The sequence below is a fragment of the Teleopsis dalmanni genome, chromosome X (assembly GCF_002237135.1).
Source record: "Teleopsis dalmanni isolate 2A chromosome X, ASM223713v2, whole genome shotgun sequence".
Lineage (NCBI taxonomy): Eukaryota > Metazoa > Arthropoda > Insecta > Diptera > Diopsidae > Teleopsis > Teleopsis dalmanni.
In genome coordinates, this window is record NC_051848.1 from 72,842,205 (window position 1) to 72,862,811 (window position 20,607).

The window sequence follows — 20,607 nt, forward strand, 5'->3', positions numbered from 1 at the left end:
TTAACTACTGCATTTTAATGATATCAAAACAAAAACAAAAACAAAAACAGAAGCAAAAGCAACAATAAAACAACAACAGCTACAAAAACACAAACAAAAACAAAAACAAACATGGATGAACGAATTCTTTACTAAAATTACATAGATTTAATTTGAACCAAAAAAAAAGATACAAGCATTTCTTCCGAAACTATTTACGAAAACAATATCAGTAGCACAAAAACTTGGTCATGATTATGTGCTATTGACATCTTAAAACAGTCGAACTTGGAGTTGATAAAGAGTGAAATTTCGCCCAAATTGTTGGCTGTGGGTAGAGATTTTTCTTACAAATCTTTCACAAAACACTAAAATTCAGAGTAAAAATCTTATTGAAGTATACAGAGATATGGGAAATGTACACAAAAATTAATCGTCAACATCAGTTCAATTTTATAAATGATTAAGAACATATTATTTTTGTCCTACCGAAATATGACCTTATAGTCATAGAGTGGAATCAAGGACGCCCAATTGTGTTAGATTGAGTTGCAGCTAGGATATCGATGTGTATACTTTTTGAAGAAGGCTCTCATCGGATACTTGTTTAAATACTAGTGAAGATAATAAAGAGAAGAAGGCTATAATTCCTATAATCAAAAAGTTTAGGAAACATCTCTCCAAAGGATATAATGGCGTTTCGAACTGCTACTCGTCACAATAATCCTAAAAGGATGGAGTGACGTGGTGACAAGTTCCCAACCCTTTTTTAAATCTAAACTAATCAAAGAGTTGAATCTAGGACGTCCAATCAGTTGATACTTGGTTGGTATTAAAATATCGGTACATATACTTGTTAAATGAGGCCCACTTCGAGTACTCTTTCTAAAGCTGGTGAGGCTAATGAAGAAAATCATACTATAATTGTAAATGATATAATCCAAAAACATATTGATTTATGATATTGGTCACAATACCATTATTGGTAAAATCGAACAGGTAATTTTTGAAGTAATGGATTATAACATATCAGATTTTGAATTGCATAAGGTTCCAAAAATTAAAAAATTGAAAAATTTTTAATTTATGAAAAGAACATGAATAAATATATATATATATATGTATATATATATACCTACGCCTAAAAATTCAGAGATGATCAGAAAGCCTATAATAAGTAGATTTATTTATTAATCATATAAAGAAGCAATAAAAAAAATCCTTAACACAGTTTACTAAAATAATGATCGTATATTGAGAATGTCACACTATGTGTGTATCTATCTATGAAGTAAACACATTCGCTCGACTCACGCAAGCAGTCAGTGTTGAATATCATATAAACATAAATATATATTGATAGAGGCAAAAGTTAAACTGCATCAAAAACGCGAAATATTGAAGAAGATATATGTGGTAAAAGAGTAAATCCGGAAAAATATAAAATAAGAGTTGGTGCAAAAAAGACTTGTAAAGCTTTAAGTTTTCTGTTAAAATATCTGTTAATTAAAATTTTAGTTAAAAAAAAGAAAATGAAAATTCTATTGTAAATTTGACCGGAATGGAAAACTACTTATCGAAAAAAGAATAAACTTATTTGATAGTAATCAAGCGGTGAAGTTTATGAATTTTTGATATGTGAACGAGTAACGTTCTGACATTTAGAAATGTAAAATCATACAAAATAATAAGTCTGTGATTTAACTGGTATGAAATAAACAAAAACACTATTAGTACTCGTATATAGCTTAATTTCACAGATACTACGTTTCTTGTTTTCCCTACAACTTTTCATTAGATTTTATGGAATTTTTAACAACTATCAAACTAGTGAATAATGAAAACACATATCCAGTAAAGAAAATGTGAAGGATGCAATTACTTCAATAGTCAATGACCATTGCCATAATAGATTGAAAACAATAGCAAAGATAAGATAATAATAATATATATACATTTTGATATATTCTTATATATATTTTAGGAATAAAGAAAACAATTACTAATGTAGGAAGTTTCTTGCAACAGTTTTTATTTGAATCTTTGAAATCTGGCTTAACTTCTACAGGATAATGTACTATGATACGAACTACTACGACTAATGCTTAGTTATAGTAATTATGTTTACTTGAAGTATCCAGTCCATGGCTCCACTTATGTTTATGCAAAAAAAAAATTCACATATATTTTTTGTATCTATTCTATATACCATACATGAATAACTGACACTCACTTAGGTGTGGTTTAAAAACACTTTTCAAGAAGTGCTTGTAAAAGTTTCATTTTAGGAATGGAATTTAGATTCGCCAAAAGTGTTGACACTTTACTGATGCCCATAGGGTGATTAGAAGCATTTCGTTGGTCACTTAGTCTTACCAATGAAGATACAGACGTCCTCTATCGTGTTTTGAAACAGCGAATTCCCATTTCAAACGTCTTTCTAGTCGGAGCATTTTCTTCCATTCACATGATATGACCAAACCAGCGAAGCTATTGAATTTTCATGTCAATGTCATGGTATAGCTTCTACAGCTCTTCGTTCCATCCAATTCAATACTCTTTGTCAGCGCATAAGCGACCAACCAGATTAACATAATCTATCTACCAATCTTCAGAAAAATTTTCTCAATTTTTTTTCCGTTTTTAATTCAACTTATTGTCTAAAATTCGATTTTCATGGTCTAGTATGTCTACCATCAACACCGGTCTTGATTATTACTGTAATTAACTCGCAATTTAATATAATGAGCTTCTGAAAATCATTGACAACCTAAATTAGAACTAATTTTAATATTATTAATTTTAAATAAAAATTATTTTGTGAAATACGTTCTTATATCTCTAGTTTATGACATCATTAAACACCACACTTTAATGCACTGAAATAAAGAAAAGTAAAAAAAATAAAAGTGAAAATTATTGCAGGTTTTCGCAGATATAACAAAGGCAAGAACTCATAGTATGGCTTACAACTTAGGGTTAGTCACTAAAAATATGAAAAGTATATTTATTTATACTACGACTCAAGTTGAGTTGCTTTCAACTCCGGATCATTTACATATTAAGCGATGTCGACATGCAAATTGGTACTTGATGTAATGCTCAGGTAATTACAACGACCTTTAGAACTGAAGCCGCCTATGTTTCTCGAAAATATCTTCAGACACTGCTAAGCCGCCACACTTTAAATTATTTGAAAAATACTCCAATTTTACAAGTTAAAGTAGATATTATTTAGCTCAACCGGAACCAGTAGCTTAAAATGACAACACGAAAGCATATTAGAACAAAATATTTAAGACTCTGAGTATTTACCTGTACGAGAAAGCGTAATCGGCCGAACAGAACGGTTGCCAACAGACGAACAATTGCGTTTCCATTTTATTGGTCTTCCGTTGCGTGCAACCAAAAATTTAGTAAAATTTTTTAAAGGCAAATAAAAGATACTCACATGCACAAGTACGAATGTTCGTAATATACTACCTGGTGAACTTCAAATGTAATGAGATTTGGAAACAGGTGAAATAATCCCGATCATTATCACCATAGCCGATTTATTTTATAAAAAAAACCCACAAACTTGTGGGCTATCAACACATTAAAACATAAAAGCGCTCTTTGAAAAATAAAAGTAAGCCCAAAAATTATTGTATGAGCTTCCGTTTAAAACTTTTACCTTTCGGAGGAAAATCTGTAATTTTGCAGAGTGGATAATATGTGTACATCTTAATAGAAGATTCTGTTCAAGTACTTAAACTATTAATAGTTTAATTTTTAAGTCTTAAACATTTCTTAAGATTTTGAAATTTTAAAAGTTAGTAGGGTTCAAATAACAAAGAAAAGACAAGAACGTTGTGATCTTAGGAAATATTCGAATTTCTTAATTAGTTTAAAATCCGTATATAATTTGTTTGGACTGCAAGTGCCAGGCTTAGAACTCGTGCCGGTAAAATTAGAAGTGATAACTAATCGTGTTCCAGGTTTTTTGTTACTTTTTTATTTAATTAGTGACACTAACCAAAACACTTGCCGTGCTTTAATTTAGAACGAGCTTTTAAACCACAGTTTTATTTGGAAACGTTCGACGAATTGAAAGTTGATTTTTGAGGTTGCCTATTTTTATTTCAAAGCTATTCTTTTGTGTAGAGACATCTGTTATGCATATTTTGACTTACTATATGTTAAGCGAGTTTTTGGTGCCATTTTACAAAGAAGCTATATACTCTACAATTTCGCTAATCGCGATAAGGAAGAGCTGAACAATATTATATATTATTGTTCGTATTTCGAAAACTAATTTTCAAAGTTATTTATTTTTGCCGAAAGCAAAAGTCCTCATACTATTGAACATTGAAGGTATATTGAGCTTATCAGTCTTTGAGTTTGTATTCATATCTCTGTGTGCCTGATTCTGGATCAGTCTGTGTATTAGATGTGAATTCATTAGACTCCCAGTTTGTCAGTCAGTCAGTCTAAATGTTTTTCTATCTGTTGACAGTCTAAATGCCGTATTTTTTAATTATTTTAATTAATTAATTAATTTTAATCATACGCAAATTTTCTTTTGGTTTACTGGTAAAACCACATTATTTTATTTTTATGGTGTATGTACCAAATATATAAATTTAAATTGATGAATTAATAAAACTAAATTTAAAATTATAACCATATTTTTATTTTTGTCGAAAACAACAATGAACGTATATAATAGTTTCTGCGGTCCTTCAATGGAGTCCTGTCATATACTATAAAATCGGCTGCTCACTGTTTGCCTTACTTTTAGTCTATGAACTTAGTTGGTTTGTTTATAAGATGTCTGTTCGTTTATCAGTTTGTTTATCGACAATTTGGTCTTCACATTTTTAAACAGATCAATTAAAAGTTTGGACAACTATTTTTCATAAATTCAAACAGATCATTATAAAATATAAATGAATTTGGTTAACTATATTTGTTAGTAACTATATAATACAGCTATTTAAAATATGAATATATAACATAACATAGCATAATAAAAACACAGTAAGTGAATTTGTTAATAGAACTTTCACAGCAAAATAACAAAACTTCAGTAAAGTTGGTTAAGGTGCGCTAACTCTCAGCTTCAAATTTGGCTGGGCAAGAGTTTGATTCCTGGTACTTGCAGTTTCAAAAATAATTGTTTATGAATAATTAAATACAAGTATTATTTCCAAGACTACTGCTAATGGATATTTGGCAATACTCGAAATAGCTGTATGATCAGCCAAAAATTCAATTAATTAAAATAATATAAAATGCATTTTTGTTGTAGTTCACTACTGTTGGAAAAACCTCTTTATAACATATTATACAAATGTATAATATATGTAACATATGTAATTTTATAATATAATAATATAGTAATGTAACTATATATAAGATATAGTAATATAACTATATCAAGTAACTTCATTTAAGAAAAACTGGTTAACTGGTGTTCATAACTAAAATTTGTTTTTTATAAGATTTTTAAATTACAAAAAATTTAATTTTTAAATTTTATATAAATTTTATTGTTACAAAATGTAGTACATAAGCTTTAGGGGTTGATTGTTTGTAAAGATCGCAGTACTCGCATTATCTAATCAGCAAAAAGTAACCCTTAATTTCATAGTCCTTTTTCAAGCGTTTTTTGTTTAGAATGAAAGATCATTAAATCCGTTTTTTCCTTATTACTCTTTAACACAAAAAGTATATAAGTATTTTTTACACATATGTTTTTTAAACTCCATATATGGTACATATGCAATTTAAAAAAAAAAAAAAATTTTTATAATGTATTAAAAAATCTGAGCATTAATCATTTTTATGTCGCATTAATTTGCTGCCTATGGAAATTGAACTGTTTGTATCTATTATCTGCTATTTTTATACTACATAACATACTACATACTACATACCTTTGCGAACTTTCAGTTATAGCCAAAGTTTTTATTGAACGCTGTCTGCACCAAAAATCGTTTCAATCGTTTAACTTAAGCTGAATATCTATAGATACGTTTTAATTGACTGTGCATACGAAAACTGAGCTATAATATCCCACAAGGGCAAAAAAACATCTAATAGTAACAGTAAGTAAGTCCATACAGTAGTATCTACGTCCATACAGTACTCAGTCGACAAGAACAGCACTTGATAAATTCTTAACATGAACGTTAAGTAAATTTGAAATAAAGAATTTTCAGTGAAGTGTATAGATATAGATATGTATATATATGTTAATAAAGCTTGTATAATAAAAATAAGAAATTCCACGTTCTTCAAACTTCGATTCAAAGCAATTTCCGTTAGGACAGCACTTCTTATTATTATTAGACACATCGCTATTAAAATCGTTATACCACCGAACAAAACCATGCATCTTCCAATTTATGTCAGTGTAACATTTAAGAGATTTATTTGGTAAGCAGTTTATTATTAACCACAATTAAGATACAAAATTTGGATGGAAAATTAGATTTTATAAGTCGCTAGAATATTTCCTCACATTCATCCATACGCGTACAGTCATCCGTACTCATACACGTACAAACCTACATATGTACGCATGTGTGTGCACGAGTGAAAACATTATTTAACACTTGGTAGAAAAACTACCGATGTCATTCAACTCTTAATCTCTTTAACTAACAATTTTTCGTAATTTCGGGAGAGAAACTTACACTACATTTAATGCTTTAAGAATTACTTTATTTTTTGTTGAATCATAGTTGCTTCGATTTGTGTGCACACAGCATCGCACACATCTCCATCTCCGCACATGAGATAGTCTCCGCACTGGTACGATAGTCTTAGTCTTACGAAGGAAATCGTATTAAAACATTAATTGCTTAAACAATTTCTCGGAATGGAATATTTAAGGCACCTAAAGGGTTAATTATTAGTACAATATTAATTTTTTTATTATTACTTTATTATCTTTTATTTGAAATTTGTACATATTTCAAGTTACAGAACATTGAAGGTGAGATGCGAGTATGTTTCTTACAAATCCTTTACCTTCTTACCTATTAGCCGTAATTTTTTCTTTCAGAGCAGGAAAAAAATAACATTAACTCTGGTTGAAAGAAATTGGCAGCACTTTTAAAATATGTTGAATGCTTTTGTTTGACACAAGTTTTTTTATTGTGTTGTGAATATTAAAAGAGCAATAGTAAGCATTTTTATTTAACATATTTAAATTTATTTATTTATTTATGTATATGAATTTATTAGTAAATAAATGACTTACTTCTACTTAATTGGAACACAACACTATGCAGAAATTGTAAAACTGCATAAGGCGGTGATTACCATTGGGTAGTCCCGTACAAGTCTGTCAAATATTGTTATTGCTATAAGTAGTACTTATTATTCATGCTTAGAATAGTTTGTATATAATAAAATGAAGTTAAAAAAAAAATAATTAATAAATGAATTGCTCATATATTTCAACATATTTTGCAATATATTTCCAGTGAACACTCACAATAGACTGATTTTTGAATTTGGTCGCATTAAAACTTTAATCTTAAATTTTTTTGCGAGTAATACCTAACTCTGAAGATTTTAAGAGCATTGTTTTTGCTTCACATGTTTTCTTCCGTGAATTGCGAGTATTTTTTTTGCTACACTGAAAGAAAAAATTACAGCTTTTATTTAAGATTTTTGTTTATGCTTTTTTTTATATTCCTAGAATGGGAATTACATTCTGGTAATTGATTCCCGCAATGCTTAACTATAGATTATAGTTTGAAGTTGAATATATGCAGAGATATGCAGAGCCAACTTTGCCATCACCAATTTTGGAATTAACATATCTTAATACGTGTCTTAAGGGGTTTTAAAGAATTGTTTAGGTCTTGTTAATGTTACTCTTCATTAGATTTAAAGCAATCTTTAATCTTAACTTTTGTATTAAACCTAAAATATGATACATTATAAATTCAATAAACTCTCCTCTAGGAATAAGCGACGATAGCCGCATTCGAATGAACCATAAACTTTATCACTACGTAGATATAATTCAGCGAATTAACGTACAGCGACTTCGCTGAGTTGATCATATCGTGAACATTGATGAAGATGCTCCAGCAAAAAAGCAGTGTTTAAAACGATAATTGGAGGAAGAAGCTGTAATACTAAACTATATCTTCGATGAAGTGATCAAGCTAAGATCAAAAACCGCACTTAATGTACGAAACTGAAGAAGGCGTACACGCTAGGAGAGACATAGCAATGGTTGTTATGACAATATAAGTAACTGAGTAGGTACTCTCTTCTTTGTTTCATTTAGACAACAAAATAAAATTTTGATTTTATGGTAGAACTAATTATTAAGTGACATAGTAGGTTGAATAATAATTTATTATATTTGATTTCTTTTAATTAATACTTTGAAATTAAGTTAAAATGTCTTAATGACATATTTACTTACTCATTTAATTATTCATTACAGATGTGAGTCGTTAAGTACCCTACACCAGCCAGCCTGATAAATGGTACGCTGTCGTCAGATAGTAGTATCAACTACTTAAATATCGTTAATCATCTAATGCTTTCACCGAAGATGCATACGTCAACAGTGTATTTATCCAAGACTTCCTTCATTGGAACGATGTTTCATATGGTGGGCTCCAAACCGAGTGCGTAACATTCTATAGCCATGAGAATAGTTTCGCTGCACACATTAGTTCACTAAACATGAATAATTCAGGTTATTCAGAGTGGGACTCATAAAATCTCTGTGTCAACTTGAATAGAAGTGGCAGCAAGAACAAGTTAAATGCAATCAGATATATATATGATCACTATATGACATAGTTTTATTAAATTAAAAATAAGTGTATATATGTAATTAATAATTTAATATATGATGTATCTATATAAATATACATAAATGTAAATTAAAAAAATATCTAGATAACTGAATTACCAAATAAATATGAATATTTGTATATATTATTACTATTTGTGTAAGATGTTTAAGTCTATGCACTGTTACAAAATTAGTGCTCATCCCAGTTATTTTGATCGATTCTTAGGCTAAGAATACCTTATACAGTTTTTTTTGTTCCATATATGGTATATGACAACTCAATAGTATTAGTTAGTCCTGGACATACGCCGGAATTATATATCAATATTGTTCCAGCAGCAGGTATTTATTCTTAAGAGGATCAAATTCTCAAAATAGACTTGAGTCTGCTCTGCTCTATCAAAAACTCGACTAAAATTTTAAGATTTTTTTGTACAAAGTCCATTTGTTATTATCCTTAATAGATTGATTAGTAAGTTGGTCTGCCTTGAGGTTTAGAGTTTAAATGCTAGTTTTACTTTTTCTACCATTCTACCATAAATTCAGATGTTGATTTCTTGATTTGTAGTAAACTTTCCATTTACCAAAAAACCACACAACAAAAAATCTTTATCAGAAAAGTAGTTGCAATAGCAGTTTTTATTTTAACTGATATAGGTATACTTTACCAGGAAAAATTTTCAACCATAAAAATCTTTATCTTAACTAATAGCTACCAAACGTATTTAATATTTTTAAAATTTTTATTTTGCTTATTTTTTTATTTTAATTTACATATAACATATATTTTATAAAAATTATTTATAATTTTTATTTTTCAATATATCTGACTTATTTTGAAACTTTTCTAGAATCTTATTTTCCATATAATCTTTTTCAATTATAGGTTGTCAAAATAAAGCTGTTTCTTTTCTTGGTTTTTTTTTTGATAGAATTTTCTTTAAAACATATTGACTTGGTACTATTGAAAACATACTTCTTCACCAACCTCCACCAATGATTTTATTAATTCCTTGAGTCTGTACCTGTGACCTTTTAATACGAAACACTATAAATATAGTACTTACTTTTGGTACTAATAACTATATGGTATATTCAAAAATCTTAATAAATTTACAATTGACTTACAATTATGTATTTGGATTTACTAGCATCTTTATAAACTTTGTAAAGAAGCGATAACTATAGCTAGTTTAGGTCAGGTTAAAGTTAGTGTTAGCCTAACCTAACTTAGTTGGGTAAAACTGGTTGACTGAGGCAGTACTAATACCATAAAAAAGAAATTATTATAGTGAATTGTGACGGTGCACATGACTAAAGATCTTAGATACTTAAAGAACTTAAAAGTATATTTGAAACCACTATTAGGAGATATCATAAATATAACAATTAAATTATATATGCAGTAATGAGTAAAATTGAATCTAATGCAATTATTAAAATCTGGTGATGAAGACAGTCCATATTAATTTTCTGCTTAGGATTAACTCTTCGAATTATAATAATAAGAATACTAATTAAAGATTCTTTGATTTAATTTAAATCTCAAAATATTGAAATTTATCAATACACTGGTACTGTGTAATTTAAGGATTATTCAATTTGTGGTCCAGAATCTTTTTTGTTCTTTAATATCATAAATATAAGGTGAAAAATAAGTAACCATAGGACCATATAAAAGACTTCAAATATGACATTTTTATTTTCTGACATTAATCACAGTAAACGCCTTCTATCAATCAATTTAAATTGTAATATATAAATGGACACGTTATACATATATTCAAAATTAAAATTGCCATTTTACAGTTTACACCTAAGCCCATTTAAACAATTTAATAATATTATATATTATGAATTATAATTGTACATGTGGACGTAGAAGGTAGCACGAATCTTAAAACATATCAAGCGTTCCTGTGGGTGGAAAGGAAATTATCCTGATAACTAATATTCTCAACACTACTTATTTGCTCAATAAATAACCCCTTTCTCTTGTGTTTATGGATTTACCACGCATTGAAAACAGAGTACCCGTGCATTCCGAGAATTAAGCACTAAAGGGCGTAAAATGGTGTATGTGCTATCGAACAGGAGACAAGAACACTGTTTTTTTTCTTTTTTTTTGGGTACAGTTTCACTAATGAAAAATTTATTTGCGTGATTATTTATTTTCATTTTCGTTTGAACTTAAATATAATGTAATTATTGTTTCTAAATAAAATATAACACACAATTGCATTTTGTTTTTATTTTTATTTTTATTCCACAATAAACAGATATTTTAACCCTTAATACAGCACGGGAATACGTATTCGCTTGCTATTGTGTGAATGTATGTGAACTAATAACTGAACACTAATAATCACTGCTATAGTCTAGGCTTTATTTTTGAACCTAAATTATTAAAATTTTGAAATATTATAATTTTATTTTTTAATTTTTATATATATAAACTACATACATGCACTAAAATAAAATATTATTTTCACAAATTATTTACTATAATTGTTTAAAAATAATTGACCTTGAAAAACAGTTAGCGGAGTTCTCGTTAATATATAAGAAGTAGTTTTAACCCTTATATTAGAATAAATTAGAATTCAAAAGGGATTTGTGACTCCAAAACTGCTGCCGTCAGACTAACTAAAGAAAACACTTTTAGCGTTTTGGATGTACATTAGAATGTCTTTCGTTAAAAGTTTCCTAATAACGAACCTAAATATGTCTGTTCTCAAGACCTACAACATAGTTGTATACTCAAAAAAATTTAACAAGGATTAATCTCCACACAGGTAGGCACGTCACTCCTTCACCTTGAAAAGATACATTTTGTTGAAACAATAAGACAAGCTGAAATGTTCCGTTAGATAACCTGCTGGTTCTACAGAGAAGTTCTGTCTTTATGAAGTTTTATAGGCAACCCAGCCTTTTAGCTTGGTTGGTACTCCGGTAACCATTCATAAATTTTGATCCAAATTCTAATTTAATATTGAAATTCTCACAAATCAGAACGAAAACATCAAAAAGGAGAGTTGAAATTCGTTCTTAATGCTGGATTGATGTGTATCCTTACCAACTATAGTTCGAATTAACATGGACTTCCCGCTCTGTAATGTACCTCATCTGTTTTATCTAAATTTTTACTGCTTCTTCTATAAGAGTTGTTGTTGTTGTACCCCGTAAGGATCTGCTTGTTTAGTCCCTAATAGGAGTGATAAATGGTACAATTTTAATAATTGTTTTTTTTTCTTATATATTTATTTTTTTGTTTGTTTTGAATTGTTCTAATTATTGCTAATATATGAAATGTTAACATTAATAATTTCATAATTAATATAAATTTTTTATTATTGAATTTTTTTTTGGTTTTTTAATAATCAATATTGTTCTTAAAATATATCAGCAAATTTTTATTTATATTTATTTAATTATTTTATTTTTTTTAACTATTAAAAGTATCATTAATATTATCATTTTCATGTTATATATATTTTTTCAAATAAATCTTATCATATAAAATAATTTTTAATATAATTTTTTATTATATCCTTAAACGTTTTGTATTAAACTGGTAAAGTGTTATTATGAATTTTAATTTTAAAATTTATTATTTATTCCAATATTATTATATATTTTTAATTATTATATATCATAATTAAAATAACATAGTTTTTGTTTAAAGTTCAAGTTTATTTTAACTTTTTCAAAGTTTGTGTAATTATTTGTATTATTATTATTTTTTTTCTATTATTTTTACTATTATTTATTTGTTTTCATTACTATTATTATTTTGTTAAACTGCGAAATTAATTTTAATTATTTTTTTATATTCTCTAAACCTTTTTTTTTAATATTGCTGATATGTTCAGCTAGGTTCGACTTAAAGTAAAATTTTTTTTATATAAAAATACTTAGATATATTTAATTTACGAAACCAACTTTTTTTAAGTCAGTTCAATGTTTTGTGAACGACAAGTCCATAAATAAAACATATCATTTTAAATTAAATAAAAGTAGATCATTTATAGGTCACTTGCGTGACTTTAAGGTTCTTATCGTAAATCAATAAGACGCCCCCGTTTTAACCTACTGGAACCACCTTTCAGGAATGAATGGAGAAGATTTTCACCACTGCCCAAAAAAGCTGCAAAACTAAATTTTAGTAACAAAGGGAAGGAGTTGTGTTGAAGAGGCTTTGAAAAGGAATGGTTCACTTCTAGTGATTGGTTTCTCTACACATATAACGTTTTGTCATTAGTTCTTGATAAATTTATAAGTTCTAATGTTACTAATATTATTGCATATTTTCTAGTTTAAATATCTTATATTTAATAATATTTTTATTAGATCTATTGTATATTTTTGAATAAACTAATTGGTTAATTGCACAAATAATAAACATTTTTAAATTAATTTTAAAAAATATATTTTATTGTCAAAAATATTTTGCTTATAGCAACAAATTTTAATTTAGTTTTTAATTATTCATTTTTTTTATTTTTGAATCTAACTATGATTAGTTAAATTAATTTAAATTAAATTAGTTAAGTAAATTTATTTAAATTAATGTATTGCAAAAATTATATATATAACTTAGAATTTATAATTATTATGTAGATAATGTCTAAATATTATATTTTTGTAGTTTTTATGAATATTTTTACAATTTTTATCCATTATTATATATACAATTTTTTTTATTTATTTTTTTAGGTTATATGTAAATAGTTTGTAGTTTTTAATACAGTTCTAGCGATATTTTTAATATATAATAAATATAATATCTATTATAATTTTTACTATATTTTATACAATATATTATTTTTATTAAAATTTTTATTTTTATTTATTTTAATAATTTTAAGTACATTTTATATATTATTTTTGTTAGAATTTTTCATTTAATTTATTTTAATAAATTATTTCTTTATATTTTTTCTCGGATGTTCCTCTTGGAACTCCACTCCATTCATATAAATATGTAGACACGAGAAAGTCCTTTAACCGTTAGTAAGGACAATAACAGACGACTATACACATAGATACATTATACATTTATTATATGTACATATTAAAATCGCATTACATAAAATTTAATTAATTGGAGCTTTTTTAAAATATATGTATATAATACTAATCATGTTTATATACTTCTAGAAGTGTGCACTCACATACCTATGATTAGTTTAAACTTATATAATAACATTTCGTATACATAAATTTATGAGTAATTTTATATACATATACATATATTTAAAATACGATCAAGTTGAAGTCATAAGAACATATAAAAGGTTACATATATGGTTACGTACATATATGTTGAACCTTTCATCATAAGAAATATGCATTGTTCATAATGTTTCCTATCTGCAAATGAACGTTAAGTATAAAGTATTATAAAATTGTTATCCAAACTGAACAGCCTCTTTAGTATTAAAAAAATAATATAAGGTACAAAATTTAAATTTTAAGCCACACCCTCCAAATGGAGCAACCAACAACCAACAAACAACAACTTCAAAAACATCAGTAAAATTTTAAAATGTATGTTACCCCAAGTAGTCGCCTTGTACCCAAATCCGTTAAACTATTGTATAAAATGTGTTATGAAGTTGTCTACAATATTACAATCCACAAAAATTCAAATTCATACAAAAGGAAATCACACATTACAATAATGTACCAACGTATCAACGTATCAACATAACAACAAAAACAACAACAACAACAATATAATTTCCCCTTCGAGAAGTCAGAGTAGCAAATACAAAACAAGATTTGTACACACACACATTCATTTTCCAAAAAAACAGACTGACACTGTGGAATCTATTCGTTTATGCAGAGTGTATGAGTGTATGATTTGTTGTATGTTTTCATTTATAATAAGAGAACTAACTAGAGTAATGGGAGAGTGAGAGCATGCATGCTTAACATAATATAAAGGAATATGACTCTCACAGAAAAATTATTATCTACAATGTGTGGAACCTTCTTCTTACAATGATTACACACCAACACATATATGCGAGAATATACAATAACAGTAGATAAAGAACGGTTGTTTGTTTGGTTGGTTGGTTGGTTGGTTGGCTTGTGAGAGGGTTTTTTTATGGAAGAAAAATTTAATAAAATAAGAAATTGCTTGCTGCCAGAAATGCATACATGTTATGTTTGTTTTTTTCTGTTCTCATTCGTCATTCTTCATTGCCTTAGTTTTAAGTTTAAGCGAATCAGTTGGGGTTTTGACGTTAAACCAAGTAAACGCGTTTCGGTGAAATCTACAAATTTAAAAGGCAAATGCATTAGATTTTAAAACCTGAGCAGCAGAAATGAGTTTCATCCCTTTTGGTATAAGCTGATTACCACTTTTTACCCCTCAAACGTCAAATCTCCTGGTTAGCAAATAACTTTAAGGGCAAATTTACAAAAAAGTGAAATATGTATATATTATGTTACAATAAAAAACAAAACAAAGCAAAACAAAATAATAAGCATACGAAATAAAAAGAAAATAAAAACATAACGTAAAAAACATAAAAAACGTAAAAAACATTCTAATCAAAGCATCGAAAACCGGTGAATTTGAAAATAGTTGCTTTCTTGCTTTTCTAAAGGAAAGGTCTATCTATATACATTGTAGATTGTCTTACGAGTTACATTGGCTTGGCTTGCCTTAGCTTAGCACTTTACCATCTTTACCATCGACTTTGCATCGACGACATGTATGTGTAGTGTACATAAAGGAGTATAAGGAGTATAAGGAACACATATAATTTTTATATATATTTTACATTCGCATTAATTTAAAATTTTGCATCCGATTCAAAATTCAAAAATATTCTCAACATTTTAAAGTGAACCGTTGTCGGTGCCGATGACGACGTCCTGAAAAATCCATTAAGAAAATTTTGATAAGAAAAACTGTGAGACGTGATGTTCTTTCTGTTCGGTGCGTGATTATAAATTAATAAATATAAATAAAATTAAATTAAAAAAATTCCAAAAAATATTCTACACATTACGTTATGATGAAAATAATAACAATAATTAACTAGAAATCTATTTAGATTGAAAGATATGAAAACTTGAGATTTGATAATAAAATTTCATTTAAACTGAAAACAAAAAAAAAACAAATTGCAGTGAGCAGTGATATTTAATTCAAATTTATACACTCAAAGTAATTATAAATATTTATTTGATATTTATAATAGAAAATTGAATTTTTACAAAGAGATAAAAATATTGTTTAAATAAAGTTTATACTTTTGGTAAAAATGGTTATGTCGGAGATACGTTGGAACGCAAGTCCGGAGGATAATAACAACTCCTACAAACGTAACATGCTTAAGACTCCACCAAGTGGGCACATCATTCAAAACAGATGTAAGTAAATACTTTAAGCTTCTTAACAAATATTAGTAATAACACTAATTATCTCTGACTATGATATACCAAGTCAAAACTTTCGTAAATTGTTAAGCAATTATAAGGTATACAATTTAATCCGGTGCCACCTTTCTTCCGTTTGATTCAAAGAGTCTCCGCTGTTGTCGGATTCTTCTGCCTTCCTTTTTTCATTCGAAACAGAGAATCTCTATTGTCATCAGATTGTTCTGTCACACTTCTTCCCTATAGAGCAAACAGACTCCCATGTTCTACAACCTTAAAAATGTTTTTATTAAAAACTAAACTATTTAATATTATAAGAGAAATCCAATAAAAACCCCATTGTATTAAGGATATTACTAACTAATAATAACAAAATAATATAACCAAACGATCTAGAAACTACACCATTCTTTCCTTGAAGCACACGGTCGCTGCTGTTGTCTTTTCTTCTGCCAATTTGCTTCCCTTTGGATCAAAGGGCCTCAGTTGTTATACAACCTCTCAAATGTTTTTATCAGAAACATAATAATATTTTATATTATTATATGTTTTATATGCATAATAACAAGTTCATGAATCAGAAGTGAATAGAAACCAATTACAATTACTAATATTAACAAGACAATATAAAGAAACTAAAATTTAGAATTTAGAATGTATTCTAGATATAGAACATTGCTTAGTATAAGAGAAATTTTAAAAGAAGACTTCGGTGATCTTTAAGATTAGGTAATAACGTTGATCATAAGGATATTGACCAATTAAGATAAATTAATGGTTAAAATTTAGTACATCATATATTTTCTATTATCTGTTATCCATGATATGGTTCTATGAAAAACATAATCTTACATATATTGATTGCTATAATGCTTCTAAAGTAGGTATGTTGTACTAAATGGGGGTACCATACGATAAAAGCTATTAAAATTGTTACTTTTAATTTGTGCGTTTAAACTATTGTTACCAATAATAAAGGGAATTAACCTGTTATTAGTGAAACCCTAACGGAACACAAACAGACCTGACCTTCATTCAATCAGTTAGAGTCAGTTTCTACTATAGGTGCAGTGCTCCGCTCTATTAAAAATCTAGAAACCTATTTTAATTGAATAAAAATTTCAAAGTTTTCGATTAATAAATTTGTATCATATCATTGTATCATATAATATTTAAAATTATTTATTATTAACTTAAGCAGTTATCAGTAAGTAGTTATTATCAGAAGAAGGTGAAATAGTAGAATTCCTCAGATGGATGGGGTTTTTAAGAAGTGATTAGTATATATAATTTTTGGTGGAAGGCGAAATAGTGACAATTTCTCAGATGAATAATATTTTTACTTAATTGAATTAAATTAGTAACAGTAGTGTTGGAAATACAAGTTCTCATTAGAAAACTTTAAAGAAGACCACTTTAGGATTACATTTAGTGTTTATTAACAAGGAGCAGTAAATTAGATACAAATTTCAAATATTTTCGATAATAGTTTATACTTATTAGTTGAAGATTATTGTTTTTCTTTTTGAATTCACTGTGGCGTAATAACATTAATAGCTTATTAAGACAATCATAACATTATGTTTTATTTTTTCCCCCCCATAAGAAATGTAGAAGATAAGTGCTCTCTACCTGAACTAAAATCATCAATTATAGTTCTTAAATAATTACTGGCACAATCATTGAAACCACTTATACAATGCTAAGCTTTCTTGCTAGACTTTCTAATTTTTTTTAATTTCTTACTGCAAATTAGAAATGCTATTCGATAACCGCTAGAATTGTTATCTGTCATTTGAGTTTATGCCAGTATATAATTATGTTGTATAAACACTTGATTGTATCCAGATATTAATTGTGCAATTTAATTCGCAAACCCATGGAATCAGTAGCTAAAACTGTTTATAAGTACATTTCAAATTTGAAATTTTAAAGAAATAAAAAATTTAAAAAGAACCGCGGGGAGAGAAGAAAGAGTACCTGTTCTACAGCTGTTACCTACAGCTGAAAAGTAGGTAACAGTCGGTAAATCTGTTAACTGAAACGATTATCTCGACACGATTGTGATGTGTATCGGTAGTGGGCATTTGGAATAGCTTGAAGGCAAGCTTTTTATTTCTTTATTAATGGTTTCCATAATTAGAATGATTTTATAAATAAGAATATATATAATATGAAAGAGTTTATACAAGGGAAAAATCTTATTAGTACAGCGGAAATATTTTATTCGTTTATTATGCTTACATGTATGCGATAGTCCTTTCGTTAATGATGTTTAAGTGTTCTATTAATATTTACAAAATTATTCGGATATATATACATTACATTACATATATGATATAAAAGTATTTCATATGGATTTCAAATTTTTGCATTTGTTTTAATCTATACAATAAATAGATAAATAGATGAAACAGGTTGTCACTGAGGTATAACGCACATATCCCCGGTTTTTAAGTGATACCAGTATGGGTTATGATTGTTATTGATTTCTAGTACTGTAGAAGTCTATCTATATATAATGTCAATGAATTCGCTAGTTAGCTATGAGACCTATTTTTCTAAATTACTTCAACACAATTATAACCATGATGCTGCCTTTTACTTATCTATATAAACATAAATTTTTAAAAAAGTAGTTACTATAATAAAGTGTTGTCAGTTAACTTATAATATAATTTTTTTTTCAATCCGTCACTTGCTAGAGTGAAGCATAAGAACTCAAACATTGAACTCTATTTTGGCTTTTCGGCTGTTGTGACTCTGCTATAAATTCTGGCTGGCGCTTTCAGATAGCAGGTGTCCCCCGAGTTTTATTTTAATCCTTGGTGTGATGTATAGTTGATAAATTTGCAATACAATATAATGTATAGAGCAAACTTTTTCCATTTTTATACTTTTTATTAATATTTTTTATATAACATGCTGTAATTAATACTGAAATACTAATCTTATATTTTATATTTTTTATATATGTATATATATATATATATATAATTTAAAATATAATCTTAATTAAAACTAAAGAAGTTTAGACTCTTTTAAAATTCATTTAAAGATTTAAAACAAAAACCGAAAAATCGATTTGATTTACAATATTGTTCCAGAGTTAAAATAAACCAAGTCAATACTCATAACTTTTATATTGCCGAACCTTTAAGTATATTTATCATTTATTCATCGGATATCAATATCTTTCTAGAATACGATAACCAAATTCTTTCAATAACTTGTCGCACACCAGAGTAGGTTCAATGTCGCCAATCTTATAAGTATAATCTCATAAGTACAATCTTATAGTTTTCTAGGTATAATCTTATAACGTTACCTGCAGTTAGTTAACCCACCAAACTCAAGTATATTCCCCACTTAGCTGCACCAACTCCTTAACAAGACATTGTCTAGAACATTCTAATCTCAATAAGAAACGCTTTGGATCTGACTATGTTGACAAAATATCGTTCCTACCTTTCAAAGAATAACATGTTTATTTAATTATTAGTGTTTACTTAGTCTTTTTATAGATCAGGTGACAAATTCTGGTAAAAGACTTCTTAACAGGAAATATTTTGAACTTCATTTGTAAGGTTAAATATTTTCTGTTCATCAATAGACAGTCGAAGTACAAAAGAGTTCACCTTAGGTCCATATACTTTGCTTTTTATTTTAAAAATTTGAAAATTAAATCCTACTTTATAACTTTTACATAACCTTTCCTTATAGTAGGTGTTAAGTATGTATAAACTCAAAGCGAGACGATTCCAATCTAGTATTCTAGCAGTTACCAACGAACTGGTCTTAGTTAGGCTCTTGGAAATGTTTTTAAGCAATTAGTTGTTATATTTCCTAATCAATCAATCACAGCCTTTGCATTTGTTTAAATTTTATTAAAATAATTAAATTTTTAAATATTATTATTTTAATACGCAATAAAAATGCCATAAAATCTACGCAATTGCAAAAGCAACTTTCAATGAATCCAACCATAACAACAAATTTATGCATATTTCATTTATTAGATTTATTTAAAATTTATGCAGAAGTATGTTTCAATAACTATTATTGCAATAGAATTATATATAATATATATATATGTACATTATTCAATCTTTTTTTTATTATATCAAAAAAAATTCAAAAAAAATGTATCTCTAACCTAATATTTGGCAAAAATGGACTGATGTATCTACTGGCTTCATATAAAATATTTGTTAAGTAACTATTTTATATTATATACTGTCACTAATACAATCTTTGTGTCTGCTAACATTAAATAAAAATATTTTATTTAATTAACTTGATTAGTTGACTGCAAATTCTTATATAAGAATAATAAAAAATGTTGTTTTTATATATAATACCGCTGTAAGGCTTATAACATATAAAGAGTACAATATACAATATATTAT

At 27.3% G+C, this 20,607-nt stretch overlaps 1 protein-coding gene across 1 annotated transcript in view; it reads left to right on the plus strand.

Moving 5' to 3' along the window:
* Positions 1-16,020: 16,020 nt before the first annotated feature.
* Positions 16,021-20,607, plus strand: part of LOC119661798 (protein nubbin) — a 33,696-nt gene continuing 29,109 nt past the window's right edge. The window contains exon 1 of the mRNA XM_038071285.1: positions 16,021-16,192. Coding sequence (XP_037927213.1) covers positions 16,084-16,192 — 109 coding nt within the window. The 5' untranslated portion in view covers positions 16,021-16,083. The remainder of the gene's footprint in view (positions 16,193-20,607) is intronic.